Genomic DNA, 18,022 nt, shown 5'->3' with positions numbered 1-18,022 from the left:
TGTTCTATTTCTCTCTTTGCCACTTTTTTTTTTTTTTTTTTTTCAAGGCCCCACACCAATGGACATTACCCATTATACCCCCAGTTAATTATTCTATTTCAATGTAAAACAAAGGTAATTAATCATTAAAATTTCAGTTAACCGTAACGGGAAAGAAATCAACCGTTAGCCGTAAAAAGGCCAAAAATTTAACCGTTAACCGTAAAAGCCACTGACCCATTGAGACCCTCTTAATAACCTTTCGCAAAGTGGCGCATTTGCTATCAAGTCTAAGAGCGTTCAATATGTTGGACGTCAACACTTTCAAGTTTCATCCAACGCCATAATCATCAAGACAGCGGTTATAGCCTTGGTGAGTGCTTTGTATTCATTTTTCATTTTAAACGTCCGTATGCATGTTTCCGACCCATCAAATTACAAGCGCGTTAAACTTGTAATGTAATCCTTAGATTCACTCTAATCATTTTTAGTTAATGAGGGAGATTTTCTTTAATAATCGAAAACGCAAGTAAATAAAAATGATATTCAGATATAAACATATTTTCAAGTCATGTTCTTCCCTTTTTTGCGTGGGAATAACGTTATTTATAATGGGTACAGCGACAATTTATTAGCCTTAACATGGAGAATTCACACAGAGATTTATTTTTAAGTTCAAAGATTAAGATGATAATGATAAGAAATTGGCTTAGAATGGCAAGTCCTCTGGATAATTTGGAATGTACACTTATCGACTTACTGTTCTATACGAGCTTACAAATGTTCCCTCCAAATAATTGGATCACGCATGATCAGTTTGTCGGGTAAAATCATGTCATAAGGCTTTATTAAGATTTTTGCTAATTGTTAAGCACATTTTTGGATGAAATTTTTTTATTCTTACTTTGATCTGAAATAAGCACCATACAATGCACTTTGAGTGTGTATAGTAGTTCCGCTAAGCGTCATTTAGCGTCATTTCAACAGTCGTTTTCTATAGGTTATGATCTCTGTTCGTTGGAGAGATTTGTAAGGAACACAATATAAGCATAAGAAACGTCATCATCATTATGCTCATCATCAACAAAAACAACAACAACAACGACACTGACAAATTTGGATTTCGGTAATGAATGGAAAAAATGCACTCAGTACCTCTTGGACATGTAGTTGTCAAAATGAGCTTTTGCTAGCTGGCTATCTACAACACAATTATGAGGCTCTTAAATGACTCTTAATGGACCCTTAGGCCAAATCTTTGCTTTCTCCGCCTGACAATAGGACACATATTGTCACACCAGTGCGATGAAATATAAGCGACTTAAACTGCGCACACAATTGAAAACAAATTGGCCCTCAAGGTTTATACCATAAGGAAGTTCTTAAAGTTAATTAACCAAGCATAAATTACAGTTTCCATAGCTTGATACACTAAAAGCAAAACATGCAATCAGGCGGTTGTTGAGATGGTTCCTAAAACTGCAACTGCCTTATCGTGTTTATACTGCCGTTGTGAATCCTGTTATTGGTTCTAACGGCACTAGATGCAGTTTCGGACTCGTTAAAGACGCGTACACGATGTCCACTCAAGATGTAACCGCAAACATTCATGTTCTGGTCATATACACTGTAAATGATTGGATTGATTGCTTCGTTAATAAGTGTTCCAAAAAAGGAAACTTCATACAGCGTATGGCCATGATGTACACTTTCTGTGCCGGAGGCAATTCTCCAAATACTCAAGACAAATGTCGGGGACCAGCAGATAATAAAAGCCACCATGATCAAGCAGGCTGTTTTCGTGACTCGCCTTCTGCTTCGTCGAAGAGCAATTCGTGCAGTGGCTCCATGTGCCGACCCTGAAACAGGAGGTTGCCTTCCAAGTGTTATCCTGATGACCTGGTAATAACACCAGCATATGACACAGAAAGGAAATAGGTACGCCACGCCAAACTCAACAGCTTCGTAAAATTTGTCGAGCCATGGCAGTGGAATGGCAAGTGGCGTGCACATTTGGTAGAAATTGAACTGGACAACTTGAAACATGTACAGATATGGAGTGGCCACCAAGGCAGGAACTCCCCATGACAGCGCTATCAGCCGCCTAACGAGTCTTGGTTTGAGTTTGGGGAGATGGGGATGAACCAAACATCGATATCGATCAACTGCGATAAGTGTATGAAACATTGCGGCTGTACCGGACGCCGAGATTTGGACGAAAGCGACGATTTTACAAAGGGCTGTTCCGAATATCCATGTACCGGCGAGTCGCCGTATGAATTCAAGAGGGCAAAGCAATATACCGACGACAAGATCCGACAGGACCAGGTTCAAAATAAACTGGTAAGTCGGCCGGTTTTGAAGAAGTACTTTCCAACGCTTAATCAAAACGTAGGCGACAGTGACATTACCCAGGATAGCAAGGAGAGTTGTCACTCCTACTGTAAAAACATTTGCGATGTGATAAGTTGCATCTACCATATTTAATCTCAATTCAGCGTCACTGAAGTGAGCATTATTCGCTGCAATGATAAACAAAATGATAAATGAATTTCAGCCGTGCTTGCTCTACACTCATTATGCATAACAGGGTCATGTGACTGATTTGTTTACAAGCGGGATGACAGGAGCACTTTTCATGGACGTGACCAGGTTAAGTGAATGGCGCAAACAAAATGAAAAACTGTCGAAAGACATTCATGAATGGTTTGATAACTTTTTAATTGCCATATCGTCGGTGGAAGACAAGCAACATGATTTGTGACTTTGAACATTCAACTTTCACTATTAAGATGATAGCTGACACTTATCGTGTTCTAAATGTAGAACTTACGAAAGAGAATATGGCTAGAGAAAGTACGTTAATAGGCAAAAATATAAAATACAAAATAGTTGACCAAAATGTATAAAATTGTATGTATTTTATCTGTAGTTCAAGCAATGTACGCCGCGCACCACGAAGTTATTAGCGTTTTAGCTAAGATGCTTGGTGCAGTGAATTTCTTTGTAATTAGTTCAAATTAACCTGATGGAACGGAAGGAAGGACCATAGCCTGGTGCTCAGCATATTGAAAAGGACGTTAAAACTATGCAGTTGTCATTATTATTGCGCTACCCAAATAAGCCGCGGCAAACTTCTTAAGGCATTAAAAAAAACATTAAAGAAAGTAATATCACAAAGCAAAAGAATTGTGCTCAATAAGATTGACTCAACAATTCACATTTAAATCAAACCTGTTAAATGAAAACTGAACTACGGAGCGACGCTTTGGCAAACAGTGTTTTAGGGGAGATTTATCCACACCCAAAAAGGAGTTTATGTGTCGTGTTGAAGCTCTTGAGTTCTTATTAATACATCAGTATATGAAGAGCAGTGTATCAGTTTGAAATCTTTCTTCTCCATGGTCAGTACGAATCCATGTCTGTAATTTGCAGTAAGTAAAATAGCGCTCAAGATGTTAGACCCAAACACTATCAAGTTTTATCTGTAGTAACGCCAGAATCGTCAAGAAAGTGGTTTTTAAATTCGACTACTTCAAACGTTGCATCATAACCACTTTTCAAACATTTACTATACCTTTGCCTAGGTTTTGGCCCCCACGCTCAGTGTTCTACCAGTTCTGTCTAGGTCGTAGTCTTGAGATCACAGTGTTCCTTGAGCTAATAAATCTATTACCGTAGTCAAAATCAAACGAACACAGGTGTATAGCGAGAAATTCATCCAATCCACGGCAAACTGTGCATGCCCATTTATAACCTTAGTGAGTGCGTTGTAGTCATATTTGCCATACATTAATGTATGCTTTTTTATTTTAACTGTTTGTATGTTTCCGGTTCATCGAATTACACGTGAGTTTAACTCTTAATGTAAGCTAATGTTATGCTTAGATTACAATAGATTTACTTAATCTTTTTAGTTCAAGATTTTCTTTAATTATTGACACTGGAAGTAAATAAAAATGATATTCTGATATTAAATATATTTTCAAGTCATGTTCTTTCCTTTTTTCGCGTGGGGCTAACGTTAGTTATAATGAGAACATCTAAAATTAGCTTTAACATGAAGACAGGGTTTTTTTTTCCTTTGGCTAAATTTGTAGTTTGAAAGTGTAAACGTGATACATTTCTGTGAACTTTAATAATGCCTTTTAAATCAGTGCTTCATCAGAACTTGACTTCGGAAGTACGCTGTAACTACTTTTTACAAGAATGGCGTTAAGGCTGGGAGCCGAATATAAATGAATTTATTAAATAATGTATTCGTTTCCACGTAACATACTTTTAATTGCTCGGTCGCATTAGCTTTTGGCTATTAACACTGACCAAGGGTAAAAAAGATTGCTTATTTTTTAAGCGTTTTCGAACAATATAATTCGTGAGAACGGTCGGCGTAAGTCGTTATGCGAATGAGAGCGAGAGAACGTGAGATTCGTCAGCAAGAGCGAGTAAGCAGGTGTTTCAGAGCAAAGGAATCGACTCAGTTTGATCTCCCGCTCGTGTTTTTTTCTTTTTCTTTTTTTTTTTTTTTTTCGCAGCCTTAACTTTATTTTTCGGACGAAGGCGATTAACGACGATTAAATAGTTATCATCGATTCGCATTGCCAACCAACAGATGACAAAACTGTGTTTGTACTTGTTGCGAAAAAGGTTTAGTTTTAAAGTACAATAAATATGGAAGCATTTGCTTACATCCTACTTTTTGTGCAAATATGAATTATGGATTATCAGCCGAGGCTTGTGCATACTTTTTATTTTTACCAAGGGTTAATTTCAAATTTTTGATGATATTTTTTCCAGTTATACATGTTTTACAAAACTATGATCCATCCGTAAATAACGCTTTCATCCGTTTTCTTTCTGGCTTTGCCTGCCAATATATGAAAGAAGAATAAATTGAACATTTTTTTGTCACCTGTTAATTTTAAAGTAGCTACAATTTTCTTTTCCGCGACGCTTTTTCGAAAACCACCGCTCCATCAACACTTAAATTCTCCCGTACGACGTGTCAAAATTTATCCAAGCTAACTTCATTTTCGTTTCAATTATAAATTTCTTAATTAAAGATACAACAGTTTTCTTCGTCAGTTTAACAAAGAGATTCCATGTTGCTGTGCGTCTCTTCTGTAATTGATCATAGAGGACTTCCAAATATGTTAAGAACACGAGTGTGTCACTGATATTCTTACCAAATTTTGACGTCTCCTGTGATCTGAACAGACGCACAACAACATGGAATCTACTAATTATTATATAATAATAAAAAAAACAAAAACTGTTGATGACGTCATCTACGAGTGAGGCCTCCAAGTGCTTATGAGTAAAAGCCAATTAAAGAGGAAAAATAATTTGACATATTTTGTAAAAAGTGTTTAATTGACTCTTTGGAGTCCGTATGCTACCAAAGTCGAGTTAAGAAAGTAGCTCAATTGGATATATGGACCAAGGGGCATTCCGGGACTATACTGCAACTGAAGCTAACACAACGGGAGTTGAATTTGTTTACAATATTTCAATCTGGCCAGATCAGCCTTGTGTGGCTCTAGATGTTACTAAACTACAGAATAAAACTTCAATACTAGATAGCGCTATGTCTAATGTCATTTTTGTTCGTTTCGTGCAGTGTTATATCGGGCTTCCAGGGCTGGTCATCCTGTAGAGTCTCATCAAATGCTCTTCTTTACTAAACTTCGAGCCGTCCATAACATGCTCCAATTGCTTGAAAACAGCATGAAATAGGGTAATAATCCACCTTGGAATGAGAACCCGAGAATTGATTTATTACTTACTACTTATTACAGATCAGTTGGAATATTTCGATTACTGAAGTAAGATTGACTTAAATCACTGAAGAGAAACCCAGATAGTGTTTTAGTGCCTGAACAGCGTTGTTTGCAGTGGGTTTTCGCCTTGATAAAAAAAAAAATAATAATAAAATTAAAAAAAAAATAAATTTTCGATAGAAAAATGACGAGAGAAAGGTAGCAAACAATATTCTTTAAAGGCAACAACAAGCAGAAGCATGAAGAACTACGACCTTTGAAAGTAAATAGCGATTTTATACCTGACTAAGTTTATATGAGTAACTTACATTCTTTATTTTATGTTGCTGTGAAACCAACTAAAGCAAAAAGTTTTGACAATTTTACATTTAAATCCGCTGCTACTGGAGAGTGACAGAAAATATCACTCGAATTTGCATAAGCTGAAGTTATATTGCTTGTTCACCTCTTTCGATTCTGATTGCAATAATGGGTGCATTCAGGTTTTAATTGCACATGGAAAATTAGTGCCGGTCTACCTGCAAACGAGCGGCTATTCATGTACAGATTGAAAAGGAACTATTTATATTTCTGAAAGGACTGCATTAAAAGTTTCTTTACCTCTTAACATAAGGCTCCGTTCTTTGAATAAGCTGTTCTTCGACGTTAATTTTCATTGTCTCATCTTTTCTGGAATTATGTCCCATAAATTTGGATTATCGTCAGTATAACTTTTATGATGATCAATATCGTTTCCTTGGCATCGAAGGCAGGGTTCTAAAAGCTACATGCACAAGTCAGAACGGTTTTCTTATATCACTCGTGCTATATGTATCTCTGAGGGCCCTTAATTAAATTTATTTACCCTTCTTCTCAGCGTGTCTATTTAAGAGATCATTTGCATTTCCTTACTGTCATACTGCGGGTATTGTCAATGAAAGTCGACAAGCAAGTTAACTACTCTCTAGTTTTTTTTATGTGGACTGATTTCACTTAGTTTTTCTTTTTTGTTCCAAAAATTGTCTCATCATTGGACGGCTGTGTAATCCATCTATGGAAATCAGGCTGAGAACAGGTTTAGTTTCTCAGCCGTTCAGGAAGTTAAAGTCATTAAATACATGAAATTCGAAAAAAAATCAAAATGCAAGACTAGGCAAATTAGCTCTAGCATATTCAACCTTAACTGAAAAAAGTACGTATTAAATTTTTGTAGATGCCAAAGTCTTGTTCTTAGTCGCTAAATGTAGAATTAAACGTATAAATGATTGATATCAAATTGTAACTCCCGTTCAGTGCCACTGAATAATGAATTGATTATGCCGTATTTTTTGCCTCCATGTTAACTGATATCAAACCAACACTAACATTATTTTGCGACTGTAGATTTCATGGTTGTACCCTTTCGACTATTGCCATTTCCCCGCTTTGTGCGGTGTTCATCCATGCTGAATGGTCATTCGGCGTGTTACTTGGCAAAGTTTCCTGGAGATTTCTGATGTCCACTTGATTCAGTATGTATTCATCTGCGGTGTAATTTGTTTGATTAGCGTTCTGGCTGGACCCTCCACTTTCCGTAAGATGTGGGCAAATTATGCGAAGGCCAATACGAGCTTTTAAATTTCTATCGAATGCGCAATAGATGATAGGATTAATCGCCTCGTTGATGAAAGCCCCAAACATAGCAATTTCGTGTAGAAGATGTCCTCGGTGAACGCTTTCTGTGCCGGAAACAATCCGAACAAAACTCAGAACAAATGTCGGGAGCCAGCATACGATAAATGTTACTGCAACCAAAGCAGAGGTGCGTGTTACACGCCGCTTGGTCTGCCAGATAACGGAAAGCGGCGTATTAGGGACGTGTGCTGCTACCACAAGAGGGCTTCTCCCCTGCATTATTAAAGTCACATGAAAATAACACCAACATAACACCAGGAATGGGATAAAAAACACAGCAAGGAACTCGACTGCCTCGTATAGCTTGTCCAACCAATTGATTGGAATTGCTAACGGAGTGCAGATTATCTTAGAATTGATCTCTTGCACCGTAAACATGTACAGATAAGGAAGAGACAACATGGGTGGAACAACCCACGATAAAGCTATCATTCGCCTGACAAGTCTTCCTTCCATCTTCGGTAAATAAGGATGAGCCAGGCTGCGATATCGGTCAAAAGCAATCAACGCGTGAGTACAAACCGCCGTGCCCGATACAGCAATTTCAATGAACTCGATTACCTTGCACAGCGCTATTCCGGAGATCCACTCGTCCAGAAGTTCTCGGGTAAATTCAAAAGGAATCGTGAAGAGGCCAACAACAAGATCAGAAAGCACTATGTTCAGAATGAATTGATACGTTGGGCGATTTTTAAGAAGCTCTTTTCGGTATTTTGTCAGCATGTAGAATACTACTCCATTTCCAAAGACAGAAACGAGAAATATTACAGCAAGAAATACAGCCTTCATGATATCTGTAGGTGAGAATGCCATGTCTACGACTGCATCTCTACGTGCAAGAAACAAACATTGTGAACTTATGTAGTGGACGAAGGTGTTAATCCACGAAATAGATTGACTACATCGCAAAACATTACACCTGCCTGCAAATTTATGACAAGTACTTTATATCAGAAAAACATTGCAATATTTTGTATAACCTTAAAATTTTTCTGCCTACTTATGACGCAGGAAATTAATAATTGAAAAAGGAAACGAAAAAAATATGTGGAAATAAAGGAAAATTTCCAAATATATGATGATTTCACTGAATGGAAACAGCCATTAATGGGTACACAATTTTCCTTAACCATTAGTGGCTATAACTCTTACGTCTCCTTCCGAAATGAATTTGCATGAAAAAGGCTCGAAGTGTTTATTACCGTCCGTTGAAGAAATATGTCACGTATTTTGAGGATTTCTCAATTGTTCGTCTCGAAAAAAAAAATTGTTGTTTAAATAAGCAAGATTGTGGCACTCATTACTCGAAAATTGTCAATGCTTTTCTTATGACAGTGATGGGAACAAATGGTCATAAAATCACATGCCACGGCTATCTACAAAGTGGCGTATACTGTCGATTAGACTGTGCACTAAGCTTACTTTAAAATGATCAGCTTTTTTTATTCAAAAATCAACTTCCAAAGAAATAGAACTGTTTTCGCAAGTTAAGAATTCTTGCCAAACGTCCAAATAAAGTGAACAGCCCTCCAGGCTTGATACACCTTTCCTTGACCCTGCTTTTCTGTAATTGGTTATATTTTGGAGCGGCTTGGTATTAGGAACGCAGGCACACTTTGGTACAGCCGACGGTGCAGCGATCGCAAACGGAAGCTTACGTTCAAATGACCTAGGTCATATTTTCCATAACCCCATTGTAAGCTGTCTACGCTTATTTATGTTTTACTAAAAGACACGGTTTAGCTGGTCGACGTTTTCATTTTAAGCGGACACAAACTTAGTTGCGGTTAAAGGTTGATTTAATTGAAGTTTTCTGGTAAAGCACCTGTCAACAGGTGCAATCTGTATCAACCAAATCAACTAAAGTTGTTTGGTTTTTTAATGTAAAAGTGCAAAAACTCAACAAATGCAACTAACCTGCGAATGATGAACGGTTCAGTCAACCGGCACTCCAACAGAAAACAGCTGCAAAGGTGCCCTACTAGCATGGGAACACGTTAACCAAATCAACCCAAAATGGTTGCGTCTGAGATGGTTGGTCTCAACCGAACGTGACTTTAAAGAAAGATAATGGTTGAGAAGGAACGAGACACGCGAGCTGTATTTAGAAAATTGATCTTTTGCTAAGATAGCGGTATTGCCACAGCTTTATTTATCGGGAAGTTGAACGGTCTCAAATCATGCTGCCCACGCAGCGACTGAGCTAATATCTTTCCTTCCTTGTTCTTAATATCCATTATTCGTATTTTGGTTAAGGCCGGAATTTGTTGGGTTCTAATGCGTCCAGACAGCAACGGCTCAGTCAAGCTTTTGTTAAATCTCTCTAGCTCCATCAAAATTACCTCCGATAATCATAAACTAGCACTGTAGTGGCTATTCTTAGCTTACCTATCGATAATTTGAACAACATATTATGTAAGCATCCTTGCGTTTCATCGTACTTGATCACAGGTTACGTCTTTGTCTGAGAGTCTTTGAGGCACGCAGTGACTAAGCTCAGCTCATCATAATTGTTTTGTCAACAGCCTCCGGTCGGAGTAAAGGTCAGGCGAGGTAGCAAAAGCCCTATTAGACTTTCAAAAAAGTCCGTGGTCTTGCTTATTCGCCGAACAAAGGAGTCCTCTTGCGACTTCGTCCCTCGCTCGGCCGCTTCATGACCTACAAACCACCGCTTCGGGAGTTCATCGGTAAATTTTATCACTTATTTCACGGTTATTCAAACAAAACGTGAACCGTGACCGATAATTTCTAAACTTTTAGTTACAACTAAATCGTCTTCAGAACTGGTAAGAGCATGCTTTTGCAATTGGTTGTCGCGTGACTGTTGATTGAATGTTGCAAAAATTAGAGGTTTTTTGTATGGAAGCGAGGAAGCTTTCCCCTCCAGAATTTGGTAACCCATCGATCTAAAAAAAGTTTGGTTGTCGCGTGACTGTCTGCACTTTGGTACGTCCGTATGTCCGTACGCCAAGCCCAATACTTTGAAAAAATACGAGAACAGCAATGGTGCTGTTCTCGTATCTTTCAAAGTATTGGGCTTGGCGTACGGACGTACGGACGTACCAAATTCTTTAAGGTTAGGGGCTCCTGCTATCTCATCTCTTCCAGGCGTCATCGTGATGTTTTCCTCAACGACTCTCTTTTTCAAATCACTTAGAAACTGTTTTTCTTTCCACCCTAGCCTAGTAATCGAGTCTTCTAGCATATACCACCGAAGTCCAGTCAAATATGTTATGTTATTTTATTGTCATGGTGATTTTCCAGCAATCACCAGGCAGGTTTTCCTTCATTTCACCCCAGAAATATTTAATTTTCAATCATTCAGCGGTGAAATAAATTGCATACCTACGGAATTTTATGGTTGACATGTTTTAACTGGAAACAGGAGCCATAATAGGGGACAGAGACCGTAAGTCTTGGGATCCGCGCGCACCTATGATATGAGACAATTTTTGTATTTTTAGAGCAAATTGCGCCATCCTGACGTCATATATCCGCGCGGATCCACGCACCTGTCGGGGGCTCTCGCGTGGATGTTGTTACGTTGCGTGATCAAATGGTGAGAGTTGCGAGATTCTTTTGCAGATTTTTCACAGTGATGGCAGGGAATAAGGCAGAGAATAAGAACCAGGGTTCTTATATGTAGTTTCATGCTCTGAGCTAATGGGAAAGGTGAGTTTTACAGGGTCGAAAACATGACTTCAATTTGGCGCTGTAAATGTAAAATATCTGCTCGCGCTACTGAATTGTACGAGTAAGATTTTGCGTTTGTTCTGTAAAGAAAAGTTATGCAAGAAAACTCTTTACTCTGGTATCGAGTTAATATTTGAGTTTCCCAAATAATGCTTAATCATAACCAAACCCTGTTTTTCATAGTTTCTCATTGATTCTGTTTGTTTGGCGAGTTTGCAAAAGTTTTTGAAAAGAAAGTCCGACGCCTACATAAGCTTAGTAGTCATTTGCATAGTGCAGCGCGTGCACTTTCAAATCCGAGTCGGTGCTTTCAATTGTCAACAAATCTTGACAACGATTACTTTCGTTGTCTTTTGTGCTGAGATGCTGCAACAATTTTCACCAACGCCAAAAGGCTACTAACATCGTGTGTATTTCTTTAACATAGTGAAATTTTACACTGCGAAAATATAATAGACAAGGCGTTGTGGTAACTCAACCAACGAAATCGAAATCGTTATTCGAGTTGATTAAAGAAAGCGTCATCGTAACTTTGCTGATTATTTCTGCTGTATTCACATTTTTTCAGCTAAGCTTTTATTATGTTCTTAAACATTTATCAACCTTAAACATATTTAAAAACTAGAGATATTATATGAGAACTTTCGATGTACGTTTTCACACGAAAGTGCGGAAGTCCAATTTGTCATGTTTTACTGACTGTGCAAAGCGCGCATCGACGGGCGCTCTTATTCATCGACAACAGACAATTTTAGTATTGGATTTTTACACAAACAAAACTGAGCAGCATCTACAGACATAAACGTTACTGTCACTTATTGGACCTTGATAAAACATCAAGCGTTGCTTACAATTCAGGCGAAACTCAAGCTTGCAATTAATTATTATTATTATTTTTTTTTTTACTTTTCGGTCGAGATAAACTCTGGCGAAATCGTCGCAAGCGTGTGGCAAGAGGAGGGAAACTTTGAAGTCCTGAAACGGTGCTATATCCAAATATATCCAACTGTTTTGTTGCTGTGTTATGGAAAAGCTGTTAATCTTCAACATATGTGAAACTTAGAGTGGAGTAATGTGTCTCTTAATCAGTGATTAAGCGGGAAATATTTAAATTCGACACTGTCTTACTTCACTCAAACTGGAACAGCTTACGACGAAAATACTGAAGTAAAATTCCAACAAACATGAACATATTGAGTTGTGGGTCAAAAGCATCAAACATCTCGGGAATTTCGGACACCGTTTCCCCGCGCTACATCCGCTAAAATCCTCGCAGCATGATGGCGCAATTTGTTCTAAAAATAGCAAAATTGTCCCATATCATAGGGACAGCCCCAATACTAGAAATAGCGCGCGCTTACGGTCTCCGTCCCCGATTATGGCTCCTGCTGGAAAGTAATTTCTAATTAAATGTGACATTACATTATCTGATTTCGTGATTCACGATGGAAACTCCTTTTTGGAGTTCTATCGATTCTCTAACGCCCAGGTCAAACGCCGTACTTCACATGAGCCAAACCCAATTCAACCCATGAGGCTCATGTGAAGTTCGGCGTTTGACCCAGTTACGTTCGACTGATTTTATTTGGAGCGGCTGAGGCGTTCTTCACGCCTGGCCAGCCGTGAATAACGCCTGAAGACCGACTTTGGATCAAACGACGATCTTCACATGAGTCGAACCAAACGCATAATCAAAGGTCTAAAGGTGCCAATTTGACCTAACCTTGAAAAACCACTGGACAAGACCGCTTTTGTTATTTATTTGGTGTAGCAGATCGGTTCGACTGAATTAAGTTCGACGTTTGACTCAAATGGGGATACGCTCCGACCTGGTGGGCCACTTGGCTCGTATGCAGACTTTACCTACCTACCTTAACTCAAACAGGCGTTCTTTTAATTTGAGTCGATCCAAACTGTCATTGGGTTCGGCTCATGTGAAGTACGGCGTTTTGACCTGGGCCTAAGTTTCGCTTCGTTGTAATCCTGACCGACTTGACAAATTCACACGAGCCTGTTGCGCTGTACTAGACGACATCTAATCAACATTCGGGATTTGAAGGAATTCTCACATTGAATTTTAACATCGGAATTGAAAAGTATGTTGTGCAGTGAAACCCTGCCCTACGGTCACCTCGTTAATATGGTCACCTCATAATTATTACGCCCACAGTTTTTTGTCCCGGCGAAATTCCCATACATTTTCTCGAAACCCCGTTAATGCGGCCACGTACCCACTAATATGGCCAATGGCCGCATTCTGAAATCCCAACCTGTCTAATCCTTTACAATTTTACCCCGTTTATAGGGCCACTCCAACCAGTTCCAACCAGTTATGTTAATCTTTCTTATGTAGATATTGTATGAGCTGATTGAAGTTTCGGATGCTTATTAAAGAACAGTTGTTTATTAGAAGTGCAACTGTGATATACCTCTTAGCTTCTGTTAAGACTTCACTCAATTCAGACCAGTCATGAAATTTAACCCTACCCTGTTAATATAAAGCCACCCCATTACTACGGCCAAAGTTTGGCATCAAATGTCCATTTATAAATTTTCAACTTTCTTAACGGAGGAACTCTTAACTGAATTTGACTGAAAGCTTTAATTAGCATCTGGATAGAACCTGCTGGCCAATTAATTTCCTCGGAACATGTAAACTTCACTGCAGGTTTCAATGTAAATGCACGATTATCGAATGGAAAGTAGAAACACGAAAGTGTTTGTCTGTTTAAGTATTTACATCTAGAACTTTTTCCTTCTTTCCTTCACATGACTGGCTCTGTGAAAAAGTGATTTCTTTTTTCATGTTTTCAGAATCTTATTTGTTGAAGTTTCACTGGCCTGGATATATAAAGATGATTTATCATTTTTTTAATCAGCACATAACTATGATAACTTTTCATTAGTTTTCTATTTATCTACTGTAGCACTGTTTCCGCACAGCTGTAGCTTAATCCAAAAATCATTCAGTAAACCCTCCAAAACCGATAATCTATATGTGCTTAATTATTTTTTGGCTCCAGGTATCTATAAAACTCTAGTTCGTTCTTTGTATATAAGACTGTCATGGCGATTAAGAGGGATTATTTCATATTATGTCTCGTGCTTTCTATAGCAGGTGTTCATTATTTGTTAAATCGCATGAATACATTATTAAAAAAGTTTTCCCTGCCGGCACTGCTGGAGCTTTTGGGGTGACTCGCAGTACCGCCATATTGGGCAAAGACATGGCATTTTCACCAACAGATATCTCCAAAGCTGTTTTTCTTGCTCTAATATTTGTTGTTAGTGTCCTTGGAAACGGGTTAGTAGTGTACGTACTAACGAAATATCGAAAACAGCTTCTTAAAAATCGCCCAACGTATCAATTCATTCTGAACATAGTGCTTTCTGATCTTGTTGTTGGCCTCTTCACGATTCCTTTTGAATTTACCCGAGAACTTCTGGACGAGTGGATCTTCGGAATAGCGCTGTGCAAGATAATCGAGTTCATTGAAATTGCTGTATCGGGTACGGCGGTTTGTACTCACGCGTTGATTGCTTTTGACCGATATCGCAGCCTGGCTCGTCCTTATTTACCGAAGATGGAAGGAAGACTTGTCAGGCGAATGATAGCTTTATCGTGGGTTGTTCCACCCATGGTGTCACTTCCTTATCTGTACATGTTTGAGGTGCAAGTGATCGATTTCAGGATGATTTGTACTCCTGCAGCAATTCCAATCAATTGGTTGGACAAGCTATACGAGGCAGTAGAGTTCTTAGTTGTGTTTTTTATTCCATTCCTGGTGTTATGTTGGTGTTATTTTCATGTGGCTTTGATAATGTGGGGAAGAAGCCCTTTGGTGGTAGCGTTAAATTTCTCTTCTGCTCAGCAATCCTTTATTTGCCAGAACAGGAGGCGTGTAACACGCACTTCTGCTTTAGTTGCAGTAACATTCACCGTATGCTGGCTCCCGACATTTGTTCTGAGTTTTGTTCGGATTGTTTCCGGCACAGAAAGCGTTCACCGAGGACACGTTCTGCAAGAAATTGCTATGTTTGGGGCTTTCATCAACGAGGCGATTAACCCCATTATCTATTGCGCGTTCGATAGAAGTTTGAAAGCGAGAATTGGCCTGCAAAAACTTTGCGGCACAAACCTCTCTGACAGTGCAGGGTCTACCAATGTCGCTGATCCGACGCAAAACACTGTGACACTAAACGTCGCTGCTGATCAAAGCCGAAAGAGGATGGAATTCAGAAAACTTGATGTCAACTTAGAAGTGAGAAGGGGAGGCCATTTGCAGCAGCGTATGACTGCAACTATTTAATTGCAGTTATTATAAGCACCGAATTAATCACGATCAATGATATTTGGAAGCCACAGAGGTTCTTGAATGAAGTTTATGCGGTTAAGCAGAGCGTGAATTTCAGTCACTCTCATCTTAGAGCAAGCCTATTGGACTTAAATCCATATTATGTAAAAGTGTGTACTTTTACTACTAAAAATAGCAAGCTAATAGTTTTTGTTACAACGATCCGAGTTGGGCTTTGTCTACCGTTCGCTGTTTTTAATTGTAGCTAAGTTTTGTCAGTTGTTTTCCGATTGTCTTGAGGAAATAGTGGTTAATGACGCAACCAGATACTTTAGCAGAGGTAAAACAATAAGACGGTTGTATAGAATTGAATGCTCTCGGCAGCTGGAAGAAACCCTCCGCCGAGTATGTGTAATTACAAGTTTCCTTGACTGGCTAAAACGTTTAAAACTGAAAATCGACACCGCTGTAGTTGATAGGTAGGCAAACACATAAAATATTACAAGAGTCTGTAAAAATAATTTTGAACAGTAGCAAATGAGAATAATTGAAAGGAAACTTTATTGCGCCATTTATGGATGAAATGTTAATCAAGAAATGGTAATACTCAACCCATTCTCGACTTAATTCGTAGGACTTCGCTATTCACGTTTGGGTTCTCCGGCTGTGAGGGCTTCTTAATTGTCTGCACTTGAATACTCACTTAATTATGTTGAGGTATCTCTTGATTAGCTTTTTCCCCTTTGGTACGGTGAAAAAGCGCATTATTCATAAAGGCGAATAAGCAACAAAAAAACTGAAGGTTATGTAAATTTAGGAAATGTTTTCTGTTTGCCTTTGCATGACATAGCGGAAATTAACTATTTGCATAATTGTTTTCAGTAAGCTGTGCGCAATAAATTGGAAATGTTTGAATACCTCTATCATGTTCGTGTAAAAACACAGCTTAAATTCGTACAAATTAAATAGAATCATTTTACATGTTTCTATTTAATATCACCAGCACTTCTGCTATTTAATGGATCCTTCTCTTGGAAAGCAAATTGCCATTTTGCAACATTTCAGGAAGTTCAATATGTCCTTCTTGTTGAGGTGGTTACTGTTGAATAATTAATTTGGTAAGGTCTTGATGTAAAGTCATAGTTCACGTCAAAACGTGTTTTGAAAACTGCGTAAGACAGCCAAATAGAGGCTGTTTGTTGGCGAAGAATACTGTTGGCGTTTTAATTAACATTAAAAACGAAAGCAATAAAAAAGCGGAACCTTTTAAGGTAAAACGAAACAAGATAGGTTTACCTTTGCGTTTAGGTTTTTTCACCTGCTTTGAATAGTTAACAGTGGGAGTTTGGTGTTAGTCTGAATAGTCCGTTTTTACATATTTTATAATCAAAATTTTAAATTTCTAACACTTAATTATTTGTATTTGTAATAGAATCGAAACTCCTTTTCAGAGTGTGTGTGTCTTTTTTTTCGTTTTTTTTTTTTTTTTTTTTTTTGGGGGGGGGGGCATTTCAGTTTAGTTTTAACCCCTGAATTATGTCCTGTAGGTACATGTATGAATCAAGAGATTTTCAGCGTAACAAAAGGATGACTATATCGACTAATTTGTTATTAGTATATACCACACAAGTGAATAGTACTTTTCGCGTACGCTGATTGGCTAGCTCGGAGGTGATTAGCCAAGTACTATTCACCTCCGAGCAGCCGAAGAAAAACAAAATGGCTTCCCTTTCAAATAAAGTTACTCTTACTCGGTAAATCTACTATTTACAGGAAATTATCGTCACTTGTTATGGTCCAAGTAAACTTTATCCCTAATGCGACTCTCTTAGATTAATTAACAATTATTCACCGAAGTGGAGGTAAATATCCACCACTTTCCCCGACACTGAGGTGAATGATTGTTTTAGTATATACCACACAAGCTGAATAACTAGCGGACCAAAGGGTAACTTTATTACGGGCCGTAATAAAGTTACCCTTTGGTCCGCTAGTTATTCAGCTTGTGTGGTATATACTAAAACAATCATTCACCTCAGTGTCGGGGAAAGTGGTGGATATTTACCTCCACTTCGGTGAATAATTGTTAATTAATCTAAGAGAGTCGCATTAGGGATAAAGTTTACTTGGACCATAACAAGTGACGATAATTTCCTGTAAATAGTAGATTTACCGAAAAAAAACCAAAACAAATAAAACAACAACAACAACACTTTTAAATCAACGCTGTTGAACTTTACTTCCTTCTTCAGTTTTGTGAAATCATGTTCGCAGAGGGAGATGACCCCAATTAGCAAAACATACCAACAAGAAACAAACAAACAAAATAGAACAAAACAAAAATGAAAATTTCATAATATCAAAGAAGCTATTTGCAGAACCTTAAGTTTGTCATGTGTGAAACGGTATCCGGTCAGAGTCTATTTATTGTGAAAATGATTTTAATTTTCATAAAAAAACAATTCAAGAAAGCCCAGCATTTCTTTGATGGATCAATCTTTTTACTCGATCGGGCTTCCGTAGGGAAGTCCGAGTCTAAAAATTCAAGCCGTTTTGTCTTGGTCGCCAATCCCCGGCGTTCCTAGCGTAGAGCGTGAAAACTGGGGATGAGAATTGCGACAA

At 38.3% G+C, this 18,022-nt stretch overlaps 3 protein-coding genes across 3 annotated transcripts; 1 reads left to right on the top strand and 2 right to left on the bottom strand.

Moving 5' to 3' along the window:
* Positions 1 to 510: 510 nt before the first annotated feature.
* LOC110057861 (gonadotropin-releasing hormone II receptor-like) lies at positions 511 to 2,515 on the bottom strand. Its single transcript, XM_020764465.2, has one exon. It carries the CDS (start codon positions 2,458 to 2,460, stop codon positions 1,453 to 1,455), a length of 1,008 nt encoding a protein of 335 aa, XP_020620124.1. The 5' UTR covers positions 2,461 to 2,515; the 3' UTR covers positions 511 to 1,452.
* Positions 2,516 to 5,333: 2,818 nt separating this feature from the next.
* Positions 5,334 to 8,302, bottom strand: LOC110057859 (galanin receptor type 2-like). Its single transcript, XM_020764463.2, has one exon. It carries the CDS (start codon positions 8,223 to 8,225, stop codon positions 7,125 to 7,127), a length of 1,101 nt encoding a protein of 366 aa, XP_020620122.1. The 5' UTR covers positions 8,226 to 8,302; the 3' UTR covers positions 5,334 to 7,124.
* A 5,794-nt stretch (positions 8,303 to 14,096) lies between these two features.
* On the top strand, positions 14,097 to 17,357 carry LOC110057857 (galanin receptor 2a-like). The gene has a single exon (XM_020764462.2). It carries the CDS (start codon positions 14,201 to 14,203, stop codon positions 15,413 to 15,415), a length of 1,215 nt encoding a protein of 404 aa, XP_020620121.1. The 5' UTR covers positions 14,097 to 14,200; the 3' UTR covers positions 15,416 to 17,357.
* Positions 17,358 to 18,022: the final 665 nt, after the last annotated feature.

This window comes from Orbicella faveolata, unplaced genomic scaffold, assembly GCF_042242905.1.
Source record: "Orbicella faveolata isolate gen_17 unplaced genomic scaffold, um_ofav_v1 contig_12, whole genome shotgun sequence".
NCBI lineage: Eukaryota > Metazoa > Cnidaria > Anthozoa > Scleractinia > Merulinidae > Orbicella > Orbicella faveolata.
Note: the sequence above shows the minus strand (reverse complement) of the source record. Positions and strands in the feature narration are given on the sequence as shown.